This window comes from Heterocephalus glaber, unplaced genomic scaffold (genome assembly GCF_053883595.1).
Source record: "Heterocephalus glaber isolate CG9 unplaced genomic scaffold, H.glaber_assembly_v1.0 deba00001481, whole genome shotgun sequence".
Classification (NCBI taxonomy): domain Eukaryota; kingdom Metazoa; phylum Chordata; class Mammalia; order Rodentia; family Bathyergidae; genus Heterocephalus; species Heterocephalus glaber.
The window spans coordinates 38,757,551-38,784,314 of NW_028258317.1; the positions used below are offsets into that span (position 1 = coordinate 38,757,551).

The 26,764-nt window shown below is 35.1% G+C and overlaps 1 protein-coding gene across 37 annotated transcripts in view; it reads left to right on the forward strand.

The window, feature by feature from the left end:
* Positions 1-26,764, forward strand: part of Mpdz (multiple PDZ domain crumbs cell polarity complex component) — a 159,349-nt gene that overhangs the window by 78,285 nt on the left and 54,300 nt on the right. For 19 of the 37 annotated variants that reach the window (XR_015440073.1, XR_015440072.1, XM_087183939.1 and 16 more), the window contains 6 exons: positions 4,402-4,686; positions 4,871-4,994; positions 15,342-15,540; positions 18,510-18,551; positions 21,180-21,284; positions 24,334-24,426. Coding sequence is in view for 35 of the 37 variants with exons in the window: in XM_087183939.1 (XP_087040065.1) it covers positions 4,402-4,686; positions 4,871-4,994; positions 15,342-15,540; positions 18,510-18,551; positions 21,180-21,284; positions 24,334-24,426 (848 nt within the window). In the remaining 2 variants the exon portion in view is untranslated. The remainder of the gene's footprint in view (positions 1-4,401; positions 4,687-4,870; positions 4,995-15,341; positions 15,541-18,509; positions 18,552-21,179; positions 21,285-24,333; positions 24,427-26,764) is intronic. The other 18 variants (XM_021252852.2, XM_004838295.3, XM_021252855.2 and 15 more) reach the window with 3 other exon arrangements.

A 26,764-nucleotide genomic window follows, 5' to 3' on the forward strand; every position in this document is an offset into this window, starting at 1 on the left:
CTTAGTGACAAAATTGGAGGCTGTCCAAGGTATAAAAGATGTTGCCTTTTCCTACCATAGAGTCAATGTGTAATCAATAAAGGAGGTGTGTCATATCTCAGAATGAGTGGAGAATCACTGTAAGCTGGAGCAGTGGTACACACAGTCTTTCTTTTTTTCCTTAAGTGTAACAAAATTTTCTCTTCTGTTGCTTATTGGGAAAAAGTAGGTTGTAGTATTTAGCTATTCTACGTAAATTTATTATTTCGATGAATAAGTTGTCCAAGTGTAACCTCAAGCATTCCACTTAAAAAATAGAGCATTTAAGTACATTTGATGTTTTAATCTAATCTATTATCCCCCGTGTATCCCTGAGAACAAGAATTACAAGGTGCAATTAAAATATGCAGTGTGATGAATGCTTAAATTTTAAAAATGATTACAGTAAGAGCACATTGCCATTAACCCCCCTCAGAATACTTCCACGTACTTCAGCTACTTATGTCATTGTTCTTGTCGTGTGAATTAGGTCTGGAAGTTCTCTTTTGTGAGTGTCTTTAGGAGGTGTGATAAAAAGTATGGTGAATGTTGCTGCTGAGTGCAGTCTAATGAAAAGGCAGACTGGTAAAAACATGATGCTGTGTCCTCCCTCATTCACCATCCACGGAATTGGCACTGTGTAACTTTGTGCTCTTCCCCAAAGTCAAAATGACTGTGAAAAATAAATGTTTTAAATTGATTCAGAGCAAGGAAGCCACCTCAGCACAACTAAACACACTCTTCCACAACTGCTTTAGAACGTACTGAGACAGATGGGATAAGTGTGTTTAAAGTGAGGGGGACTATTTTGAGGGAGATTAATGGCAACTTATCTTTTATTGTAATAATTTTTTAAAATGTAAGTGTTAACCATATTTTTTATCATACCTTGCATATCAAGTATAGGCAAATATTAATATGTATTTTTGAAAGCTTTCAGTTTAGATGTTAAGATGCACTAGAAAATGTAAGTTATTATTTTACATTTTATGTGGAAGAACTGTTTTTCTTTTAGATTGTAAGACTTTTAAAAATAAAACTCGGTTGTTCAGCAACCAAAAATGTTTCTGTAGTGGGAGTATGTTGTCTACTGTGTTGATTAGTTATTTCTTTTCTATGAGCCTGTGTTAACTCCTTCATGAATAATACATGGAAATTTCCGTTACACCATTTTCAGCAAACCCCAGCTAACAAGGCTGGCTTGACCTCTTTTTCTTTGAAAAGCACTGTTGCTTATTATTCATTTGAGGCGTGGGTGAGATGATTTATGGCTAATTATTATAATTAATTTAGTAATACTGAAGCTAACCAATTCTTTAGTAAGTACATTGTTATTTTTCTTAAGAACAAAATAATTGGAGCTAAGTGAATGAGACAGCAGGTTAGACTCTGAGAATGTAGAACATATTATTTTGCTATCATTTGTTTCTCAAAAGTCTAAAGATATTAATTGCTTAAATGGTAGACCAACCACATCCATTCATTGTTCCAAGAATATTTGATAATTTCAGAGGTGATAACTTGCATTTAAGAAGAGAAGTGTAATAAATTCTGTTGCAGCAGTTAAATTCCCCATTTATATAAAATAGAGACCCACATCTCATACTACATCTGAAATAAATTATAGATGATTTAAATCTGAAAAATTGTTATATAAAATATATCACAAAAATAATAGAAAACACTTCATTTACTTTGTGTAGAGGAACAATTTATGAATCAGTATGTATAACCCAGAAACCAAACAAATGAGTAAAAGAAAATTAAAATTTACACATTTGATTATATAAGGAGCTTTATTTCTGCATGACCAAAATACTGTGAATATAAATTTAAAAGACAAGTTAACAGCGAAAATATTTGCAGTGAATTTAAGAAAACATTATATTCATACTAGAGCAAGTAAAAATCACTTGATAAAATATTGTATTTGAATATATGTGCTAATTCATTTCATTTATACTACTAGTTTCTCTGAGCTCATTGAAAAGAAAGTTTTGTACTATTATCTGTTTTTTGTAAGAATCTTTTTGGTCTGTGTCTTGTACTCTGAGTAACTACTATGAAGATAATGATATTCAGTGTATTGACTATTCTTTTATTATTTTATTATGAGATTTTGTTTTATTTTCACATAAAATTAAAGAAAATTGGGTTAAGTATATGAAGAGAGTGTTCATGAAAGATACACAAATGGCATGCCCTGGCTAATTATCAGGAACATTATAGTAAAACACTGCTGAATATTATTTCTTACAGATAGTATTACCAAACTAGTCTGTAATTGTTGAGAGTAGTTAATAGATATTCCCATATTCTCTTTTTGTGAGAGAATATTGGAAGATGCTTTGGCCATATGTACTAACATTTTAAGTTTGAATATCATTGGACCTCTTTAACAGTTCATAGCAATTACATTTTTATACATGTGCACGAAGGTGTATAATATAAATAACTGCAAAAGCTAACAACTGTTGGACATTTTATCTTTGTGAGGGCTGTTTCTAAGATTTTATGGATATTAGCTCTGTCTTCCAAACAGTTTTATATTAGGCCCTGCTATTTTCCCAAATTAATAGGTAAGAAAACCAAGGGTGTTTAACTTACAAAACCTCAAACAGTTAACCAGTATGAACCAGAATCTGTACTCCAATGCCTCCTATACTTAGGAATAATTTTAGTATAAGAAGATTAGGCTTTTTTTAACTTACAGAAAAATTTCTGTTATCAGAGTATAAAGATACTGGGAAAAAGAGAACAGGTAAAATGAACCACTTAGTATTGGTTCTGTTCAGGTTTTTAAAAGGTACTATATTTCAGCATGTATATGTGAGTTCATGTGTACTTGTGCGTACATATGATACAAACACATAAACTAGGAAAGATAAATACCTGATGCCAGTCACTTTTACTCATGGAAGGAGTGGAGGAGGATCTATGACAGAAGACTTTCATATTATACTCTGTAGGCATGCACAGTGCATATCTGTATGGCTTGAATCTTTCATAGAGTAATGTGTTTATGTGCTACTTTTGTACTTTAAAAATTAAAAATTGAAAGGAAAACTGATATGCATATTGTTCATAAAACAACTGTTTGCTCAAAGCACATAAGTTATATAACATATCTGCTGTAAGTACAGATACATGTATTTCCATAAAACTATAAAATTTTAGTTTCATGGAATTGTAGAAAGTGTCTAGTGTATAGCCGAGAGAAGTTCTGTGATATACAGACTTCTGATAGAGTCTGGGATAGAACTGCGACAAGCCAGTTTAATGTTCTTTCTATTATATTTCATAAGATATTCTTGTAAAATTTCCCTATGATAATCTGAATTGCAAGGCTTTCTTTTCTCCTCTGTAAGTACCTATAAATGCTTATCAAAAAAGTTTTCTCTTGGAGGTTCTTTTAAATCCAATTCAATTAATAGCATACTTTGAATACTCTGACCTCGTAGTAAATAAGAATGTCTGACTGATTGGAGATGTACTTTTTTTTAACACACTTTAAGTGAGATTTGGAAATATAAATTATTTGTATCCTTTATGTAGGTTAAACTGAATAATTATATTAGTGGACATAGGTGTGATCAAAACATGGTAAATATTTAAATTTTTTAAAAATTATCACAGTAAAAGACACATTGCCATTAATCCCCCTTAGAATGCTCTCCCTTTCAAACATACTTATCCCACCATTCTTGCCCCTCCCTGGAGCAGTTCTGAAAGTCCTTTTGTATGAGTGTCTTCAGTTGTGCTGTCCTGGCTGCCTGTATGTCCTCCTGAATTGACTCCTAATGATTCCCTTTCATAGTCATTTTGACTTTGGGGGAAGATCCAGAAGTTGGAGGGTGCCAGATCTGGTAAATAAGGTAGATGAAGACACATCGTAATGTTTTTATTTAACAGAAATTGCTGTAAGCATTTTTAATCAATTTGTAATATTGAAGCATTTACAAAAGAGGATTTCCAGAACTGTTTCAGAATGTAGTAATAATGATGAGAATGTAGCAAGAATGATGGAAGTTAGAAGAGGTATATTGAAGGGGAATTAATGGCACTGTCTTTTACTGTAGTAAAGTTTTAAAAATTACTTTTTAAACATACTGCACAATTTATTATCATACCTCACATTGTATCTGAATGATCTTTATGTATGGTTTGTTGTACACATATCAACCAGTAGAAAATGAGATTTGCAGGAAAGGTATTAAAAGCATTTATGAAAATAAATAGGCAGAAAATCTGCTGAGTGAATAATCTACATTTGTTAGTGCTTTTAGGATAAATAGTTGTGTTTTATTTTTCACTAAATAGTTGTTCATTAAGTAGTTATAAAATAAATTGATGTAAGCCTACAATTTTTTTTCTCTTAATTAGCAGGATGTTGATGAAAATGCTTCCAATCCAGTACATGATCTGCACATGTCTTTGGAAGAACTGTATGCCCAAAGTCTCCTGCAAAGGCAGGATGAGAATCCACCTTCGATAAACTTAAGCCTGGGATCTGCTTCTGGTGTTGCCATAAACAATTATACACCTGGAAATACTATCGAACAATATGGACATGAAAACACGATAGCTTGGACTGAATCTCAGTTACCACGTGAAGTTGTATCAGGTTCAGAACTGCCTTCTACTGTGGTACCTGATTCAGCTGGGCAGGTAAAATTGTAAAGACTTGGTTTGTGTATGATGAGACAGTGAAGAATTAGTGTGCTGGCCAGTCTGTTTATTTAGTCCTTGCTGAATAAAGCCCAACTAGGTAAAGCACATGTGTAATGTTGAAACATACTCCAAAGTCTAGTTTTCTTTTCTACGTAACTTGTTTTTTCTTTCTTTCTTTCAGAGCTCTGAGTACTTAATTGAACAGAGCTCTCTGGCCTCTAGTGACAAGTGTGTCATGCTAGAAAATATGTCCAAAGAATCTTTTGAGAGGACTATTACTATAGCAAAAGGCAATTCTAGCCTAGGTAAGTTCCTCATTTTCTACCTATCCCCACTTCTCCAACCCACTGGGCAAGGGGGGTGCCATTGAACATGATAGGTTTCAGTATGTTTTAGCTGTATATAAGAAAATATAGGTTAGAAATTTTTTGTGGTTCTTTTGGGTTTTCTTTTTATGTTCTCATTATTTTTCCTGAAATGGTTAACAAGGTTGTTTACTTCATAGTGGCTTAAATTCCTCATTCTTTCTATTATTTCACAGTAATCAAAAGCTTCATTTACATTCAAGTAAAAGATTTTTGAATTGTTTGAGTATGAAACAGCAAATCAGAAAAGGAATTCTTGGAAAATGAGAAGTCAGCAATTTGGAATTCTAAATTCTTTGGAAAAGTAAATTATTAGTTTCTTTGAATGTAACCAGTTATGTATAAGTCAGTTTGTGGTTAATCTCTTTCATTTGCTGAAATAAAGAATAAAACAGCCAGGTGTGCCACTACCAAAATATAAATGCAAGTTATTCAGTAATTCTTCCTAGGTGGTAGGATTTTGAAGTCCTCTGTTACCCCTGAATTGTTTCAGCTGGTTAATAATCACAAAGCCCTCTGAATGCGGCAAAGAAGACTTCCTGTACTGTGCAGGGACAGGGCAAATTTCTTCTTCATTGAGTGAGCAATCATATGATTCAGTCTCATTCCTTCTGCTCCTTGCTGCTGACAGGAAGAAAGATCAATTATTCTGAATGGCCTAATGTGCCCCAGACTCTAATTTGCTCTGTATCAGGGATCCTGTTCTCTTTGAGGTAACTTTTTGCATTCATACCTTATGGCAGACAGGATCTTGTTTTCTTGTTAAATTTGAGATATGGCAAAGACTCCAGCTTCTGTCTCCTAGATTTTGTTCTATTTGGTGGGTACTGGACACTATCAATAGCAGCTAAGTAGAGAATTACAGCAGAGGATTTCAAATTTGTTGTACTGTCTCATGTATGATGGGTAAATCTAGACACATTGCCACTAATTTCCCTCAAAATCATACTACTCTTAATACTCCATAGGATATCGACAGGAATTGTAAGTGGATTACAAGTTTAAAAGTTTGAGATGTGGTAAATTTAAGAAGACAAGTTTCTTTTGGTATTATTTCGCAGTATCTTTGATACTCTGGTATGTATGGTGTATCTCTGAGAAGAGATAATTCAGTGTAGCATTCCACTGTAGCGTTTAAATAGCCATGGAACTTTTGTGTGTGTGTGTGTGTGTGTGTGTGTGTGTGTGTTTGTGTAACTTATGAGTAGAAAATTCCTGTTTGAGAATCCTTATTTTATTGGTTATGGTTAATCAAGTACCAAACATTTATTGTTTTTTTTAATATTCTGACCACTATACATAGGCACCATAATATAATCTCTTTTAATAAGGAATGTAAGTTTAAAGAGAGTAAGCAATGAACACAAAATCTTAAAGGTATTGAAATATTATACATCCTACAGTAGACATTCATATAGAGGATATTGAAATCTCTTTTTTATTCTTTAAGTTTAGTGATACATTTTAGGTATACATTATGATCACATTCATCATTGGGAATTTGTACCTGTACATGTTATGTCTTGATTCTTATTTTTTCCCATTCCCCTTCCCTCCTTCCCACTCTTCCACCCCCCGTTCCCATTTTTCCTTCTTTTCACATATTTTTCCCTTCTTTCCTTTCCTCCACCCCCCCTCCACTTCTCCTTCCCATTTGAAACTTTTCTTTCATTTCACATTATCTTCCTGTTGCACATTATGCATTTTGGTTCTCCTTTGTACTTCCAGTTTCTCACACCAGAGAAACAATTTGGTATTTATACATGTATGTCCTATTTATTTCACTTAAGAATATGGTTTCAGTGTGCATCCATTTAGCTATAAATGTCTCTAGTTTATCATTCTTTATGGCTGAGTAGTACTCCATTTTATAAACCACACACGCACACACACCTTCTTTATTCAGTCAGCAGTTGATGGGCATTTGGGCTGTTTTCCAAGATTTAGCTATTGCAAACTGTAACACTATAAACTTGGATATAGCTGTGGTATGATGCTTTTAATTCTTCAGGGAGATAGCTGGGTCAAATGAGACTTCTAATCCTAGATTTTTGAGGTATCTCCGTATTGATTTCCACAGTGGTTGCACCAGTCTGCATTCCCACCAACAGTTGCCAAGGGTTCCTTCCCCCACCCTGCCCCCCGAAGCCTTGCCAGCATTTGTTATTGGTTGATTTTTTGATAGCAGCCATACGTTCTGGGGGGAGGTGGAATCTCAGTGTTTTCATTTGCATCTCTCTCGAAGGACCAGTGATGTTGAACATCTTTTTCATGTTAATTTGTTATTTCTACTTCTTTGTTTGAGAAATGTCTGTTTATTTCCGATGCCCATTTTTTCATTGGGTCTTTAAATTTGGAGTTCTGATTTTTTTAAAGTTCTTTATACATTACAGATAGTACACCTGTCTGAGGAACTACTGGTAAAAAATTTTTCCCACATTGTGGGTTGTCTCTTCACTCTGTTGGTGGTTTCTCTTGCTATGCAGAAGCTTTTTAATAAGACAAGATCCTAGTTGATTCTTTGTGCTAGTTCACATGCAACTGAGGTTTTGTTCATAAAGTCTTTTCCGTCAGTGTCTTCAATAGGTCTACCTAGCCTATCTTCTATCTTTAATGTTTCTGTTTTAATATTTATATTTTTAATCCATTTCAATTTTAGTTCAGTGCATAGTGAGAGATACGGGTCTAGTTTTAATCTTTGGCACGTTGAAACCCAGTTTTCTCAGCACCATTTATTAAAGAGGCTGTCTTTCCTCTAGTGGCTCCTTTGTCAAAGATGAGGTAGCTGAGTACGTCTGGAGTTGTTTCTGCATCTTCTAGTATGTTCCAGTGATCCTCAGGTCTGTTTCTTTGCTGTTCTTCCACGCTGTTTTTATCACAGTAGCTTTGTAGTATAGTTTCAAGTTGGGGATTGTGATACCTCCTGCCGTGTCTCTGTTACCTAGAATTGCTTTTGCTATTCTAGGTCTCTTCTGGTTCAAAAAGAATTTTTGGATTGTTTTCTTTAGTTCTGTGAAATACGCTATTGGAATTTTAATTGGGATTGCATTGAGTCTATTTGGCAGTTTTAGAAGGATAGCCATTTTCACTATATTGGTTCTTCCTACCCAAGAAGAAGGTATGTCTTTTCACTTTCTGATAATCTCTTCAAGCTCTTTTTTTCAGAGTGCTGTAGTTTTCAGAGTAGAAGTCTTTTATTTCTTTTGTTAGATTGATTCCTAGGTATTTCATTTTTATGAGTACTATTGTGAAAAGACTTGTTTTTCCAATTCCGTTCTCAGTGGGTTTGTTGTTCTTGTACAGGAAAGCTGTTGATTTTTGAGTGTTGACTTTGTATCCAGCTACTGTACTGAATTTGCTTATTAAGTCTAGAAGACTTTTAGTGAAGTTTTTGGAGTCTTCTATATAGGATATCATGTCATCTGCAAATAATGATAGTTTTAACTTCTTCATTTCCTATCTTTATTCATTTTATTTCATTCTCTTGTCTAACTGCTGTGGCTAATGTTTCCAGAAATACATTGAACAGGAGTGGAGCTCGTGGACACCTTTGTCTTGTTCCGTATTTTAGCCTGAAGAATTTCAGTTTTTGACCATTTAGTATGATGTTGGCTGTTGGTTTTTCATAGATGGCTTTTAACAGGTTGAGAGAAAGATCATGTATTCCGGTATTTTGTTGGGTTTTATCATGAATCAATGTTGGATTTTGTTGAAAGCTTTTTCTGTATCTATTGAAATGATCATATTTTTTTCCCTTGGCTCTGTTAACATAGTGTATTGCATTTATTGATTTCCGTATGTTGAACCATCCCTGCATCCCTGGGAAGAATTCTTCTTGGTCAGGGCATATGATCTTGATGATCTTCTGCATGTTGTTTGCCAGTATCTTAATTAGGATTTTTTCATCTGTGTTCATTGGGGAGATTGGCCTGTAGTTCTATTTTATGATTGGGCCTTTCTCTGCTTTGGGGATCATGGTAATGCTTGCTTTCAGGAATGAATTTGGGAGTATTGCTTCCCTTTCAATTTTATTGAGGAGTTTAAACAGTAGTGGCAATAGCTCTTCTCTAAATGTCTTGTAGAATTCAGCAGTGAAGCCATCAGGACCCAGGCTTTTCTTTGTTGGTAAGTTTTTAATTATGTTTTCAATTTTGTTGATTGATACTGAGTTGTTTAGAATTTTTATATCTTCTTTGTTCAACTTCGGTAATTCATATGTATCTAGAAATCTGTCTATTTCTTCTGTGTTTTCCATCTTATTGGCATATAGGTTCCCAAACTGGGTATTGATGATCCTCTGGATTTCTGCTGGATTTGTTGTAATTTCACACTCTTCATTCCTATTTGCATGGATTTGGGCCTTTTCTTTTTCTGATAAGGTTGGCTAAGGGTTTGATTTTGTTTATTCTTTCAAAGAACCAACTCTTCAGTTTGTTGATTTTTTTTTTTTGTATCGTTCTCTTAGTCTCCATTGCATTAATTTGTTCTCTAGTCTTTATAATTTCCTCCCTTGTGTGAGCTTTGGATTTGTCTTACTCTTTTTCTAAAAGCTTGAGGTCTAGCATTAGGTTGTTTTTTGAACTCACCCTGTTTTCCTAATATGGGCATTCACTGCTATGAATTTTCCTCATAAGTCTGCTTTCATTGTGTCCCATAAACTCTGATATGTTGTATTGGCATTTTCATTTATTGGCATTTCATTTATGTTTTGGCATTTCATTTGTAGAAACTGTCTAATTTTTTGTTTAATTTTCTCTGTGACCCATTGGTTGTTCAGCAGGGTGTTACTCAATTTCCATGTGTTTATGACGTTCTTATGGCTGCTTCTTTTGCTATTGATCTCCAATTATATTATACTGTGATCTGATAATATACAGGGGATAACTTCAGTTTCTTTGCACTTAAGCATGTTCTGTGAGCTAGTATGTGGTCTATTTTGGAGAATGACCCATATGCAGCTGAAAAGAATGTGTATTTTGATTTTGTGGGGTGGAATACTCTGTAAACATCTATTTAAGTCCATTTATTAAAAAGTTTGGTTGTGTTCTAGTATTTCTTTGTTGACTTTTTGTCTAGTTTATCTATTTGTGACTGTGGAGTATGAGGTCCCACACTGCTATTGTATTAGTGCTTATTTGATTTTTCACGTTTGTAAATATTTGTTTTATATAGTTAGGTGCACTAGTGTTTGGTGCATATATATTTATGATTATCATCTCTTCTTCTTTGGTAGACAATGTGGGCAGCAGCCTACAGATCCAAGTCAATGAGGCCAGAATTGAGCTCCCTGACCTCCTCTGGGTTTGAACTCTGCATGCTTCTGAGGCAGGTTTGAGCTGCTCCTCTCCCACAGCAAGTGTGAGTTCTCGTAGGAGGTGCTGATCCCAACCACTCATCACTGCAGTCCGCTGCATGTTTATCACAGTGGCTCTCTTCGCTCTCCCGGTGGGCTTCAATTCTCAAGAACAAGCCTCAGAGAGGCCCTCTCTCTGCTGCTCCCCAATGCGCCATCTTCCTGAGCTCAGAATGATGGTCTTTCTGCTCTCCAGGGTTGTCTGTATCTGGCAGTCATTCTTGTGAGTAGCCCCACTGCTGAATGGTGTGCAGGCCTGGCACCCTTGGCTGCTGAATCAAGAATATTGAAACCTGAAAAGAGAAACTAGCTAATGCCTACTTTCCTGCATATAAGGGAATTAAGAACGTTTTTAAAAAGGAGGAGATACTTGATTTAGGTCCTGAAGAATAGATTTCTGTGATAGCTGAGGAACTAGCAGAAGAACTAGAATATAGCAGAGCTAAGACATACAGAAATACAACCTCACCAAAACCTACTTAGTATGCATGGAGAAATTGTTGACTGGCAGAGTACAGTGAGTGGGAGGCCAGGGAGTGATAGGTGGAGACAACTGCTGGAAAATTTGTGTGCAAGACACAGAACTTCTTTTGTAATGCCCTGTAGGCAGTAGGAGAAAGACTTCAGCATGACATGATCATTTCTGTTAAGATCATTCCATCACAGTTGATAAATTAGACTGAAAGCGTTAGGAAGCTTTTTGTAGGAGCCATAGTTTTAAGTTCGTGTGATTTTACAGTCTGTTCAGATTGCTCGCCTATCTTTAGTTTACTAACTGTTGAATTTTGTCAGATGTTTTCTTTATCAAAGGAGATGATTACATGGATTTCTTGTTTATTCAGTTAATACGTCAACATTTTTTCATTGACCATTGGCCAATGAATGACCATTGTATTCTCATATATTACGTGGCACTAAGTACACTCAGCGTTGTGCAAATGTCACCATCTCCAAAATTTTTCCATCTTTCCTCAGTAGAATTCTGTCTTAAATAAACAATACTTGCCTGTTCCTCTGTCCCTCTGTCACTGTCAACTACCACTGTACTTTCTGAATTAACTCAACTAGTTAATTCCTGCAATATTTGTTCTTTTATGACTAGCTTATTTCACTAAGTGCAGTGTCTTCAAGATGCATTCATGTAGCATGCACCAGAATTTCCTTCCTTTTTAAAGCTGAATAATGTTCCATTGTAGGAATATATTACATATCATTCCTTCATTCATCTGTTGATAGACAGTTGGATTACTTCCTCCTTAATTTTTAAATTTTAATATAAGAGTATACTAGGTTAGGTAAAGTCTTGTGGAATAACAATGGAAGGAAGACGTATCTTTCCTTTCTTTCATACCTGAAAATCCATTTAAACCTCAAGCTCAATTTTAAAATTAAGATATAAAAGACGCCATAGAGTTGTTTTGTGAGAGTAAACATTTAGTGTGAGATCATAGCATCATTATTAGTTAACTGCCCAAATTGTAATGTCAAAGTGTAATTAACTTACTTTTACCTCTGCTTCATTTACATTATTTGAATTAATTTACATCCCCACAGTATTATGGCACTTTGGCTGTGGCTATTTGTTACCCTATGAAGTTCCTGTAGCATTTTATAGTTTGAATTCATAGTACACCAAGGAGAGAACATTTCTCTATTATTTCCTTTTTCAGGAGACATTCAACATTCATATTTCTGTTGTACTTAGAATAAATATAAAGGAATCATAAAAAAAAACTATTCTAAAATCTGTAAAACATTAAAATAATTCAGCAATAGCATGAAGCTAAGCTTTAATGTAGGAAGGTGTTGTTTTGACAACTTGAAGTAACAAAAAGTGTGATAAATGTTTTTTTAAAAACTTTAATCTCTGGCTTTGTGTGGATATAAGCATGTTTTGAAGAGCTCCATGAGCTCCTTTTCTTAGACGCCTAGTCTCCTTTTGATTAGCTATGTAAGGTTTGCAGTTTTAGCTGTCTGGATAATTTTTTCCTTTCTCTAGAGATGACCAGAAAAAATTATTAAGAAGTGATAAGTTTCTGTAAAATCTTCCAGAATCCCTTTGTTTTGGTTTCATGACACTAGGGCTTTTTTGTAACCTTGTCAGGTTTAGGATGGGGATGTTGTGTACAGATTCACACACGTGCAAACATGCCATAGTGCCCTGTAAAAAGACCTAATCTTGACTAGTTTTGTTTTATTAGGGCTTGAAGCTAAAAAGCAAAGGTTTTTAGAGGTAGGAGGAAAGGAACATACTGCATTCCCTTCAGTGATTAGGTATAAAAGTACAGACAAACTCAGGAATTTCCCTGAAAGTGCTCAGTCCTTGATAACAGTCAGAGTTCAAACTTGATTGTATCTGATTCTCATACACCACACAGTGAATTTAATATCGGCCTTAGATACCTGAGAACACATTGTGATTATTACAATAGCAAGCTTCATTTTGAAGCTGAGTTAAGATTTGCAGTTAGCCTTTAGAAAGCAGTGTACTTTAGTACCTTAGAATAGAGGTGCATTTTAAATATATCTTTTGAGTTTTATTTTTGGTTTTGCAACTAGATTTTACTAAGTACTTTCTGCCAAGTATTCGAAAGATACTCCTCATCCATTTCTCAGTCCCTTAAGCAACGCTCTAATAGTAGGCATCAATCCCTTAAACAACACTAATAGTAGACATTATTACTCCATTTTAAAGATGAGTGAACTGAGGCCCTGGGTAAGATTAAGACAGTTGCCCAACGCCATGCTATTTGGAAGTAGTGGAATTTAGGTTTGTAACCAATTCTGTGGTTCTACAGTGCATGGCTTGGACTATTCTACTATACTTCTCGCCTTCCACACATGCTCTCATTTTGAGATATCATACTAGTTACAACCAAAATCTAGTTAGTGGATATCATCTTCAAGTTGTTTAACCTCAGAAATTGTCATTTGGTGAAAAGGATTAGCTGAACTAACCTAAACTCTTGTTTTATAGAGTCAATATAACCTGCCAGCACCTTAGTGCTATGAGTGGCTAATAAAGTCATGACTTAAATATGCTATTTAAAATGAATTCAAGGATCATGGTGACCACAGTTCATGGTGACATATTTCATGCCTGTGACTTGCTTGAATGTAGATTGTGTGACAGTAATGAGAAGAAGGTGATATATTAGATTCCTAGTAGGGAACATGATTAAATTATGCTTTGTGGTCACATGTTTTAATTTTAACAGTACAGCTGCTTGGTGAATCTTGATGGGAAGAGTGCCTGTCAGGGCAAACTTAGTACCTGTTGAAACATTTTAGAACCATCCTGTTTGCTGCTAAGAAACTAACTCTCCCTGAGATAAAATTCTTGTTGCATTTTTAATGGTGAACAGAGGTGTCTTCTTAATAGTAATACATTTAAAAATCATTAAAGTGAGTCTTAACTGAATATTTTAAATATATTAAATAATGTTTCATTGCTGTCAGAAAATAATAACTAAAAGTCTGGATATTCATGCATGAGATATTGGGCTAAAATCATAATTCTTAAAAAATGTCTGAAATAATTAATTTAATTAATAAATAATTAGTATTAATATTTGGACAGTCTTTATTATTTAAATATATAAAGACCTAAAAAGGAATCTGTGATTTTTGTCAAAGAAAGTTTTTAAAAATATGATAGTTTTATATCTTGTCTTATCTTGCTTAGTTATGTAATCTTGTTTTGGAAGAATATTTTAGCACTTCATATTAAGTGAAATAATTTCAAAGGTTTTATAGCTTGAAGGAATAGGGTAAGATTAGAGTATGAAAGAAACATTAATTCAGAGTTTTTTGAGCAAGTCTTTTAAAGGAAATTATATTAAATAATAAGAGGGAGTTTTACAAGGACTGCAAAAAGAGGATAGAGGCAAGGACTTCAAGATAAAAGGAGATGAGATATATTTTTGAAAGCAGGCTTTTGTGTCTGGAATTCAAGAAGCCAAGGACTCTATGACAAAGTCAGTGCACGTTGGGAAGTCCATATCAATAGTGCCCTGCAAGCTGTGCCAGGCTGGTATGTTGTATGTCACTGTAACAGGAAACTTGAAGGGTTTCAAACAAAGGGCTGATGGGATGGGATTGTTTCGTTTGAATGGTTGATCTGACATGAGAAAAATACATTGGTAGGGATAATTTTGGAGGCCACGTGATCAGTGAGGAGGCTTCTGCAAAAGTTAAAGAAGAGTATGATGACTTGGTCTAGGGTTAGGATGGAAATGGAGAAGAGTAAAATGGATTCATCATAAAATTTGGAGATAGAAATGACAGCTGCTGGTTAGACTTTAAATATAGAGGATTAAAGAAAAATAGGAGTCAAGAATAACTGGTGTTTCTGTTTTCAGTAATGGTGGTTAGTATAGTAGTGACATTTACCAAAACAGTGAAGATCACTAGAGAAATAAAAGGAGGTGAAAATAGAATAAAAGTTAAATACAAGCCTCAGGATGTTAGGAATTTTGCACTGTGAACATTTTTTCTATCCTGAGCAGCATAAATACCAATTATGCGAATAAACAAATGACCTGGAATAAGGTAACAGCAGACAATTTCTTAATTTATAGAACTAATTTTCCATTTATAGCCCTGTTTTTATTCTCTTATATATAAGAGATAAATTGCTATTGTAAAATTATCTGGTGCTGTTACTGTATTCTCCCTAAGAAAGCTTTCTGTTTTACAAATGTTCTACATTACATTCATTCTACAGTGTAGAATGCTTCCTCTCTAACATATTAAACATGAAGCATTTTTATGTACCAAAATATTTTTCTGTTAGAAAACTTTTTACTTTCTTTTCTGTTTTTTATTGACAAAAATGTTAATCTTTTTCTTTAATCTTGAAATCTTTGTGATTATTAAATTAAATGAATTTGAAAATCATATATTTAGTCTGTATCTGCATTCTTGTTTTTTAGGGATGACTGTCAGTGCTAATAAAGATGGCTTGGGGATGATTGTTCGAAGCATTATTCATGGAGGTGCTATTAGTCGAGATGGCCGGGTTGCCGTTGGGGACTGCATTTTGTTCATTAATGAAGAATCTACCATTAGTTTAACCAGTGCCCAAGCACGAGCCATGTTAAGAAGACATTCTCTCATTGGGCCTGACATAAAGTATGTATCATTTGGTCCTCAGTTTGGCTTGGGAAATTAAGAATTTTAATTGGTCAGAATGCCACTTTCAGCGGATATTCCTGTTTTATATACAAAAGTTATTATATATTTATTTAACACAAATTACTCCAGAATTAACTATGTTTGAATTGTACTTGATTGTAAATATATTCTCCTTGAGACTATCACACTGTTGAAAATTTGAAAATAACATGGTTTTATTGTTTTAATTTTACTTCTCCAGTGATTCTATAACAACTCAAGATGTGAGAGATGTGAGACATCTTTCACAGAGCCAGGGCATCCATTCTTCAGTTCTTAGAAAGAAATTTGAGTTGGTCTCATTGTAAAGCACTGGGCACTAACTCCCCTGTAGGAATTTGAGAACCAAGCCAGTCCTGTAAGGGCCAACCATGAAAGTCAGTGCCCTTCTGACCCATAATTCACCCTTTTTTGAACTACTTAATGACACAGAGGGATCCTCCACTATGTTTGGTGCAGTCTAATTATAGGTCATTTTGGATATTTATATCCAATATGTAGGATATTTTGTTGTAAGGTGCTTAAAATTTCCCATAATCCCCTAATGTTCTAAAAGCACATTAATATGTGATTCTCAGTCCCTAAACATTCCTTGAACCATCATAAAAATGAGTTCGTGACTTTATTATCACACTTCATCCATGTCCTTGTAACATTAATCATTGAATATATAAGGGATAAATTCATAAAATAAGACCTCAGGGAAAGATTGCTTACCTTAAATTGTATAAGAGACTTTTGTATTAATGTTATTTTACTGAGAACATTCTGTATTACTGGTTCTTTTGCAATGCACATATTGCTAGTGCTCAGGGAGGAAAGTACATTTACAACCTGTTTTTCATTCTGCCATCAATATAAAACAAAAAACAGTATATACCATTTCAAATGGTTTTTGCTGTTTTACGTGCAATATTATTTTTAGGCAGAATCTTCACCAATGTCCTTTTATATTTTTGCATGCCTTTTTGACTTTTACAGTTGAGCAGATCATCTGATCATGTTACTGTTCCTTAATTATTTTACAGTGAAAAGGTACAAGTGAACATTAAAAATTTCAGCCCCTCTCTTGTATGAAAACAGAAACTTCAAGTGCTTTCCTCACCACTTAAAGCGGTGTTCCTTTTCTTAAAAGATAAGTGATATAGATCCATGATAGACTTATTACAAGGGCTTCAGCTGACACAGATTAGTTATAGTATGAAATGCATGTACCTTTGTCACTGATTATTTAACTTGTTGTATTGTAATGTATGTGTTGTATTCTGTACCGATTCAGGCCCTCTAGCCCAGTTTTTCACACTCTGAACCCCAGATTCACTGTGTGGTACTAGCTTTACTCCTAAATTCTAACGTCCTGCTGCATAAGTTAAAAAGTGGCCAAAAACTAAGGCCATGGTGACATCAGTTTAATATAAGTCATGCATCTAGTCAATTCTAGAGTCGTTTTTGAGGTGTATTTTCAAGCTCAGAAAGTCTTTTCCAACCTTTTCTTTTTTCTGTGTGTGTATGTATGTGCACATGTGTGTATTTTCACCTAACTTTTGACTCAGCAGAATTACCCATTTATGTAGGCAGTGGCCTTATGACCTTGAATGATATCTGAAAATAGCTTCATAAGTAATTGCTTTAATATCTCAGGAGACAAAATGTACTATAGAATTTTACATTACAAAAAGAAGAATCCTACAACTTTCCCTCCTCTGGAAGTGAAGCAGCCTGTCATATTTCACCAGTGTGTGCATACACACACACACACACACTCACATTTTCAAGTGTACCCACAAAGCACATTGCTTTCTTAAGTGTCCCACTGATACCCTGATTCAGATGATCATAGCTTGACTCATTGAGTAAATGATGGAAATTAAAATCCACCCTTAAACAATGCCTTTTTAGAGACAAATACTAGATGATGAAACAATATAGCTGTTTAGACCAACCAGGGTTGAGCAGCAGGTTTCCTGCCTTTTGCACATACTAGTTTTACACTGTTCCTTTCAATTACTTGGCTTTGATGAAACAAAGGTTTAGAATTACCCTGAAAGATATGTGAGTAGTTCTCCCAAGAGGATAGTCCAGTTGTTTCATTGCTCTGAATGGAGCCATGACACTTTCTCTGGACAGTTAAGCTTTGTACTTGTTGCTTGTATTTAGGCTCCATGCACATCATGTTCTCTTTATTTCTTGTTATAAACCTAGCTTAATCTGGTGCTGGTAGAGAGTTGTATTGTGGGGACATAAAAAAAAAGGACTGGTTCAGTTACATAACTGGTTGGTTATAAGGAAAGAATTGCTTACACAGACAATGAACTGGGTTTCTTTATTGCCATAGATAGCTAGGAACTGTGTGTGTGTGTGTGTGTGTGTGTGTGTGTGTGTGTGTGTGCATGAATGCACATTCATGCATGCCTGGATACATAATTTGAGTTTCAAGAGTTCAAGAACAGCCAGTTTAAGTTCCAGGTTTTATTATTTTCTTTGGAAAACCAGATGTGAAGCCTTACCAGAATGCATTCTGTTTCACTTCTCACTCCACCTTGCCAGGAGCTCTTACATTTTTATAATAATAGCAAGGGTTTTGTGCTTAGAAGCAGCTGCTTATAACATCTGCCAGATAATTACTGAACTGAATCAGAATTCACCTGCCTTAACCTAAAGTGTGGGATGAATTCCTGATCAAGGAATAAAAGATTGATTGCAGTTATATTTTTTCCATGCTTGTTAATAATCATTGCTATAGACACCAGTAAAGAGCAGATGCTTTTCTGGGGGAGGTGTAGATGAGAGGGAGGTGGAAATGAAAAAAAAAAAACAGGAGCACCCACTTTTAACTACATATGTATGCATCTCACACTCCGCACAAGACATTGACATTTGTTAACACCATTGTAAAAAGATGCCACGGCGTATGCTTCACATTCTAGATTTTCTGCAGCACCTGCTGACGAGCGAGCCCCCTTTTATGTGTGAGTATTGGTGATTCAAAAGCTCATTATGGCTGTGTGTTACAACTTGTCTGTGAAAACCGTTTCATGCTTTTGTAACATTCCAGTGTAGGTTTAGATCCAGATATAGAAGTAGTATATGCATTTTGGCTTTTGTCCCTCATTTATATAAGAACATAAATTCCAGCAGAACTATGAGATTGTTACATTTCATGTTGCAGTGATGACTGGGAATACATTTGAAAATCATTTTTTCGAACTGCTAAGGTTTTAGGCTGCATGTGTAGGCTTGATCTCTGGATTAATAGCCATATTACATTTCGGCATCACTAACGGTATTCCTTTTTCTTCTACTTCATGTGTAACCTAAGGTTAGTTTATGTTTCAGAATTTAATACAAGTCTCAAGCTGTTGCAGTGTGTTTATGACATTGGCCATTCGGCTTCATTTTCTGTGTAGTGACGTGGAACAGTGTGTGGTCCTGTGACGAGTCATGTCTTAGAGTCCCTGCATGTGCTATTGCATTCTGGGATGTTTGCTCTGCTGGCCTCACTGTTTGCATTTTGACAAATATTTGTAAACTGCCTTTTTTTCTCCTTCTCACCGCTACCCAAATTATCAGAAAAATATTTGTAAAGCCCCTATCCTTTTGGTAAAAGAAAAACAGCTTTAAGCAAATGTAGAAGAAAACTCATTTTCACCATTGGAATAGAAACATCTTTACTTTCTCAGACCAGTTTAAAAACTAAATAGTTTGTACTTATTATTTTTGCTTCTGTGTCCTCTCTTTGACTCCTCACCTTTTCCTGGTTTTAATTTTTTATTTATATAAGTCTCCCTAACTCTTCAGAAATAATACTTCTTTTCTGAAATAGTCTTTTCGGGTTTTAGGCTTATCTTTATTTTTCTTTGTGTAAATTACAATCTTCTTTCCTGACATAATGTATTGTACATATTTTCATTACTTTTGAAGGGATAACAGCAAAGTTTCTATTCAGTATTTTTTGTAACACCTTAGAGAAAGTGTTTTTACAAATGAATAAATTAAGGAGAGCCAGAATGAGAACGTAACTCTTTTACCCTGCCAGCCATAAATTACTGATCTGTGTTTTCTGCCTCGTTTTGGTCCTGGAAATAAGTGTCACGAGAAGATTTGAAAGGGTCTGTGTGTCTGCAGGACTGATAGGTGTAATTCCTAGAGCCTTGGTCCTGCTAGAGCACTGCCTTACCTTTTTATAGTGCTTTTCCGCTGACAGTGCCCTTATAAAAAGTCACACTGTGTTGTGCTTGAGGTTGTGGACTTTCAGCAGTAGTGACCTACCTTGTTCCACATTCCCAATGATAGCAGAACACAAACCCAACCAACCCCCCACTTTGGAGAAGTGAAGAACTGAATGTTTTTTATGGAGTGACAGATACATCTGAAATCATGAATCTTTCTTGCTCCAGAAATTATCTCATTGCTATAATTTTTATTTTCTTTCATAAAAGACAGATTTTTGTATCTTTGCCCTCTAGTGCTGAGGTTTGATGGAATTATTTTAATGGATAAATTATGGATGACTTAATAGTATTTATGATTTCTACATTGGGCAAAAATATAAATATAATATTTAAAAATACATTTTTATAATATACGTAAAAATATACATATATATTACACAAAAATACAAAAAATATGCATTTTTTTTCTTAGCTTCAGAAAAAGACAAACTGACTTCTATAGTATTTCTTTAACCTTCCTTTCATGCAGTATTGTATCTTCAGCAGCCAACTTAAAAAAATGTATCAGCGGTGTAAATAGGCTTACAAGACAGCAGTAATTTTTACACATCATGTTCTTGAAACCCTAGCTTATTCCCTATCTAGTACAGTGCTTCCACTTAATAGCCATTGGACTTTGGTCAGTACTTTTAAATTAATATATGGACTTTGAATTGTAAACAGCATGCCTTTCTTTAAAATAGAAATAAACATAAACAAATGCTACAAATTAGTAATTCTTTCCTTAGGTTTATGTGATTTAACTTCAGACTTGAGAGTTCATAATTTAATAGAGCTAGCAAGGTTACTGATAATATTTAATCCTCGTACTTAATTATGTTCTGTGGGGAAGTTAAGGTAATTTATGATATCCAATATTGTGATAGAGTATACCTAATTTGTTTCTGTTAGGGAACTCAAATATCTTCGGACAGCGTTAATGCTATTATTGACAATTTGTTCAGAATTGTTATTATCATTGTTTTGCAGTGTTAGGAAATTAAACTAAGGACTCACATATTCTAGGGAAGTACTCTACCACTGAGCTACACCTCTAGCCTTCTAAGGCTGTATTCCAAAACTTTCCTGTTTGTTTTCTCATTTGGAGATATATACATTCAATATAAATTATAGCTACTTTTCTCCCTTTGTGATTATTAGTAAACGCAGTTTATTAGCAGCATTTAGAAATATAATTTCAGTTATTTTTGCCAAAGGAATATTTTTACCTTTTGAAATTTGAGCTGTCTGATGAGTATACTGATTAAATGAGTTGTATGAAAAAGTAGGCATGAGAAGACAATACATTTTTGTCCATTTTGGAAGCTTTTCCTAACAGGCCAATCTTCCTTTCTCTTTGCTCTGATGGATTGTGTTTTGCTCCAGAATTACTTATGTGCCTGCAGAACATTTGGAGGAGTTCAGAATAAATGTGGGGCAACAGTCTGGAGGAATAATGGCACTGGATATTTTTTCTTCATATACTGGCGGGTAAGTGAAACATTAAATCTACAATTAATGAAAGACACAATAAATTATAAAGAAGAATTTGAACCAGAATCAGGAAAGATAAGTAAAAGTCTGGATTTCTTTGCATCTTCCGAGATTTTTAAACACATTCTCCTGAATACTTAAGTAATCATCATATAATCTGAAGAATTTGGGGAATATAAGAATATTCAAAGGAAGAAATTAAAATAATCCTTAATTCTGCCACCTAATAAAGCACTTTTAACATAATTATCAGATATACCTTCAGAAATTTTATTTATTAGACATATATAAGTTCATAAACATTATAATACTTTTTTAAACTCTTCTAGAGAATGTTGAATTGAACATCTTGATATATAAGCATGTTATGCTTGAAATAGAATGTTGGCTTTTCCATAATGAATATACCATTATACTCTCAGTTATAGGTTTTTTTTTTCAATTGCACTGATAACTGAATACCAGATTTTTCTTTCAGCATTGTTCTGCCATTCCTTATAGGATATCAGAACATCCCAGAACACCCTGGTGTCCAGTGACCCTGCAGGAATCATGATATTGAATTATTTCTTCCTCTGAGAATTCCAGTATTAGGAAAAGAAAAGAGATGCTATGTGTTTAATAAAGGGAAGGAATGTTATAATCTTTGGGGCCTCGTGAAGTTTATGGGAAAAGGGGTACTCCATTCTGTGCAAACTTCAGCCACACTTCACTATAGAAGTTCTATCCCAAGATTAATGGCATGAATTGATTATGGTTTGTTAGTGCTTCTTGTCCCATTTTGAGGGTGCTTAATAAAGTACTGCAACAACAGTCCATTGTCCTTTTGAAATGTTTCAAATGGCACGAAGAATGCACCAGGTAACATCTTAGTCTTTATAAGTTATGGGGCCTTAAAATGCTCAAAAGTTATTGATTAGAAGGAGCCACTTTCAACACTGTGCATCTCTTGCAGCATGGAAAAGAGAGGCCCTTAATTGTCTAATGCTATGAGTAGCTGCTGTACCATAAAGGAAGTATGTTTGTTGTATATCATGGTGCTTAACACAAAATAAAGCAATCTGGTGAAAGGAAGTTGCCCAAGTCTTACAGTGAATAAGTATCAGAGTCATACTTACAATGAAGAGAGTTGGACTCCTTGTTCTTAAACACTGATTCCATAGGAAGCATTGCATAAATGTATAAAAATATGTGCTACATAAAAATGAGTGGCAACAGAGCATCAAGTTAAGAGTTAGGTTTTGTGGTAAGATAGCTTTAGTTCAAATCTCACTACACATGACTGTGTGACTTTGTCCCAGTTACTTTAGCGTACACATACATGCAGATATAAATAGAGTTAGCAATTAGAGTTGATAGAAATTGCTTTGGTTTTCAGGAGTTTAACACTGAGAAAGATATATCTAATTCTTGGCTGAATGAGTACAGGCAAATGAGAATTGGTCCATTCTTCTCTAAGGAGCGCATGACATTTGAGTTCTGAAGCTATACTCTAAAATGGGTAAAGAATGATCTGCACATTTGGAACAGCTTATCTGCATTAGTGAAAGAATTCAAGGTTTTGAAACAATTTCAGGCCATACAGGGTATTTGTGTTCTCTTAGATAAAAAGGCAGGACTGTGGGGCAGTATGACCGGGGTTTTCTGAGTATCTGCCAGGCTGGGTTCTAGGGCTAAAACCCCTCCCCATCTCATGGCTGTCACTGGGCACTTTTGTTACTCTCCCTAAATCCCAGTTCTATCTTCCAGGGTTCCTTTTGCTGTCATACCTTTTCCAGTTATATTTCCAGAGGGTTAAGGTTTCTGCCTCTCTGCCTTCATCCTCTTGATGAGGACTATTTCTCAGTGGCCTTTTGGGCATCACTTTGGAATCTGCTTCTTGGAACTGTCCCTGCTGTCTGGCCCTGCTGTCAGTCTGAGTCTCCAGGCAGCCAGCCTTGTCCAGGGCCATCTTTCATTGGCATTCAGACTCAAAACTGATAGTAGGGTGCTCACGGGGAGAGCACGTTTCAGCCACTTACTTTTGCTATCACCAAAGAAACGGTGAGATGTTCCAAGGGAGCCTAGACCGTTCCTCTCCAAACATGACCACATTTGAACACGGATTATTAGATGAAGTGGTTTCTGATCTCAGTGTAAAGTAATAGAATCGAAGAGTTCAGTGTTCCTGCCAGTGGAGACTGCTTAGAGTTTGAATATGTACTTTTGATTTTTTTTCAGTTTTAACAAAATCACCTGAAGATTTTTATTAGATCAGAATTATATAGCCTTCTGTGCTTTAAAAGGAATATACTCACGTTTCTTTAGAAATCCAGTTTTTACCAATAACATAAAGACATGCCATAATCAATTTAACTGTTCTCTATTTCTTTTCAGTGTCTTTTATTGATATAAAGTATACCCTTGGAGAGACAAAATAGTTTTTGGTAAAATTGTACAGTCAGACACATTTTGTTTTATGGTTGATATCTGGTAAAATGTGAATTGTTATAAAAATTGAAAGTATACCTTCAAGGAGTGTTCTTCCTCTGGGCCCTCTGGATGGATGGAGCTAGACTAGAAGTACTTCCGTCTTTCTTCGGAAGTTAAAGGAACAGTTTGATCTCACCTTGGGAAATGGAGATGCTAAACTCCTCCCACACTTGCTGCCTGATTGTTCCAAGGCAGGGAGCAGAGCTGAGTGTACTTCCAACCCGCATTGTGCCTCTGGGTTTTTGGCACATATTAGTAATTTAGGAAGTATTTGTTGAATTCTTCCTTTAAATTTCAGTATTCACTTTTTCCTTTATTCTCCCATGTTTTATCAGGAAACAAAAAGGCTAGACTAGACTGTTTTCAGTTATATTTCCATACTGTGCTATGGTTGATTGTTTGTAATATAAGGATCTTATTTTATTTGGTTTGATTTTTTTTTCCCCTTCTGCTATAAAAATATATATGCCTTGGCCAGGTGTAGTGAAAATATAAAGCAGTTTGCTTGGCCAACAGTTAAGTGCATATAAGACAATATTGCATGTCGTACTCATTGAGAAACTTCTTTAACCAGAGAAATTCCAGAACTACCAGAGCGAGAAGAGGGGGAAGGAGAAGAGAGTGAACTTCAAAATGCAGCGTACAGCAACTGGAATCAGCCCAGGAGGTAAGGACTGTTTCTGTGTTCTACCCACTCAAAGGATATATATGTTTAACAATGGAGAAGTATAGTTTCAAGTACTGTATTTCAGCTTTCTACTTGTGATTTGGGCAAGTTATTTAATATTCCTAATCCTGTAATCCTTCTTGTGTACAATGAAGAAAATAATGTATGTCATATGGGGTTAAAAACTAAACATATATGCAATAATCTGGCATATAGTATGGACTAAATAAAATTAGAGAAAATTATGCATAGGTAGTTGGCATACATAATAAGTTCTGGATAGTTTTAGGCATAACACCATTTAAATTTTATTTAGCATTTGTAGAAACTCGCTATCAAGTATATATTTAAAACAGGTGTGTGTCTCTGTAAGTAAGCAACTTTGTTATTAAAAGCTAAGTTTATCCTAAACCATGCTCCATCTAGTGCTACTTCTACATATAATAGAGAAATACCTTTCCTGCATATACTCAGATATATCACTGTGTATTCAGAAGGCATGTTACGGTTAGATTAAGAATGTCCCCCAAAGGCCTTGTGGAAGGACATCGGGAGGTACTGCTATCATTAGTGGAATCCACCACTGATGAGCTCAGCAGCAAAGTGTGCTGTCAGAAGGCGGGGGCTGGACAGAAGAGAGGATGTCTCCCTCCCAGGCTACTCCCTTTTCTCTGCTTTGGGCCAACTTGGTGTGGGCTGCTCTCCTCTTCCCAGGCCCTTCCATCACCACCATGGTGTTTCTCTGTAAGCCTGCTGAACATGGACTGAAACTGTGAGCCGAAACAAACCTTTCCTCCTTTAAGTTCCAGTTGTTGGGTATTTTGTTCAAAAATGAGGAATGTAACTACTGCAGCACATTAACATGTTCATATTGAGGAAAATCAACTTGAGTTTGACAGGAGATCATTGAGTCTTAAAGTCCATGATTTGGGAATAATAGGGAGTAAATATGATTGCTTCTCAGCCTTTTGGCCAAGATCAAGTGTAGGAAGTAAATATGAGACACAGACCCTGCCTCAGGGGACTTATTGCATACTTGTCTGGGCAAGCTATAGAGACATAAAACAATTAAAAATGATACAAGATATTTTGCATTAATTATAAAATTTAAGTGATCATTTGATATCCCTCGAAACAGACCTAAATGTAACAATTATGAGGTTGCCTTGTTCTTAATAAACATTAGTATTTGCTACACAGTGGGTAAAAAAAAAAAAATGTTCCAGAATGGAATATATAGCTTGATGATATTTTCCCTGCTCAAAAATGAACTTGACCCTGCAGTCTTTCTATTTAAACATTTTCAAAATATAGAAAACATCTTACGTTGCTGTCAAGGAAATAGCATTTCCAGCCATCCAGAATGAGTTTTGAATTTGAACTGAAGCTATTCAGCTTTTTTTTAAAAAAATTCAAGGTCTCCCCAAAGCTCTGCCCACTTTGAGAACACGATATAAGTGCTAGATCCGTGGCACAACTATGAGGTGTTAAGAACTGTCTTATGTATTTGTAAATTGAGGAAGAAGTAAGTTAGATGAAATTATTTTGTTACAGATGGTCATAATTTAACATGAATTTTGTTGGACAAGAATGACAGGCAAAAAGATACACTGGTTGGTTTTAAGAACACCATAGTAGACAGAATAGTTTGTAGACGGCAATATGCAAAATGATTGGGATCAATAACAGCTTTGACATTTTCTAAGACAAATTCATTTCTGCTAGGCCTTGACTACTTTGTTACTAAAATAGGGCCCATAACAGACCCTTGTAGACTTGAGGGAGGAGCTTGTGAGACAGCGCAGCTGAACCCTTAGGGTGCCCTGTAGAGTGAGCCCTCAGCCACCAGGGCCTGCTTGGGGTAATAAAGTTTTGAGCGCTAGTAGCTAAGCACAGAGGAGGCTTTGAGTACAAGAATCACTATGGGCTTTTCTTAAGAGAAAGAAGAGTGTACTTGTGGACTATATTCCTCTCCTAAGCTTTAACCTTCACATCAGCCCAGGAAACATCTTTAATATTAGTAACTACTTTACGTGGCGAAAATGTATTAATCCCTCTAAACAGAATAACCTGTGCTCACTAATGTATTAGAAGTGATATGTTAATTTTTGGAGAAAGTTCATAGGTATAGTGAGGAAGCATAACAGAATCACCAGAGCTTTTGGTCAATAAATCTTATCCATTCATAAAATCAGCATATATTTACTTGGTGTGGAAATAGAGAATGCATTTTAGCAAAGTGTTTATGTTAAGACTCTAAAATAGTATTATTCATTTTTGTGAGTAGTTTTCATTTATAGAATTGATATCATACTATAGGTACCATTTTCTAGCTTGC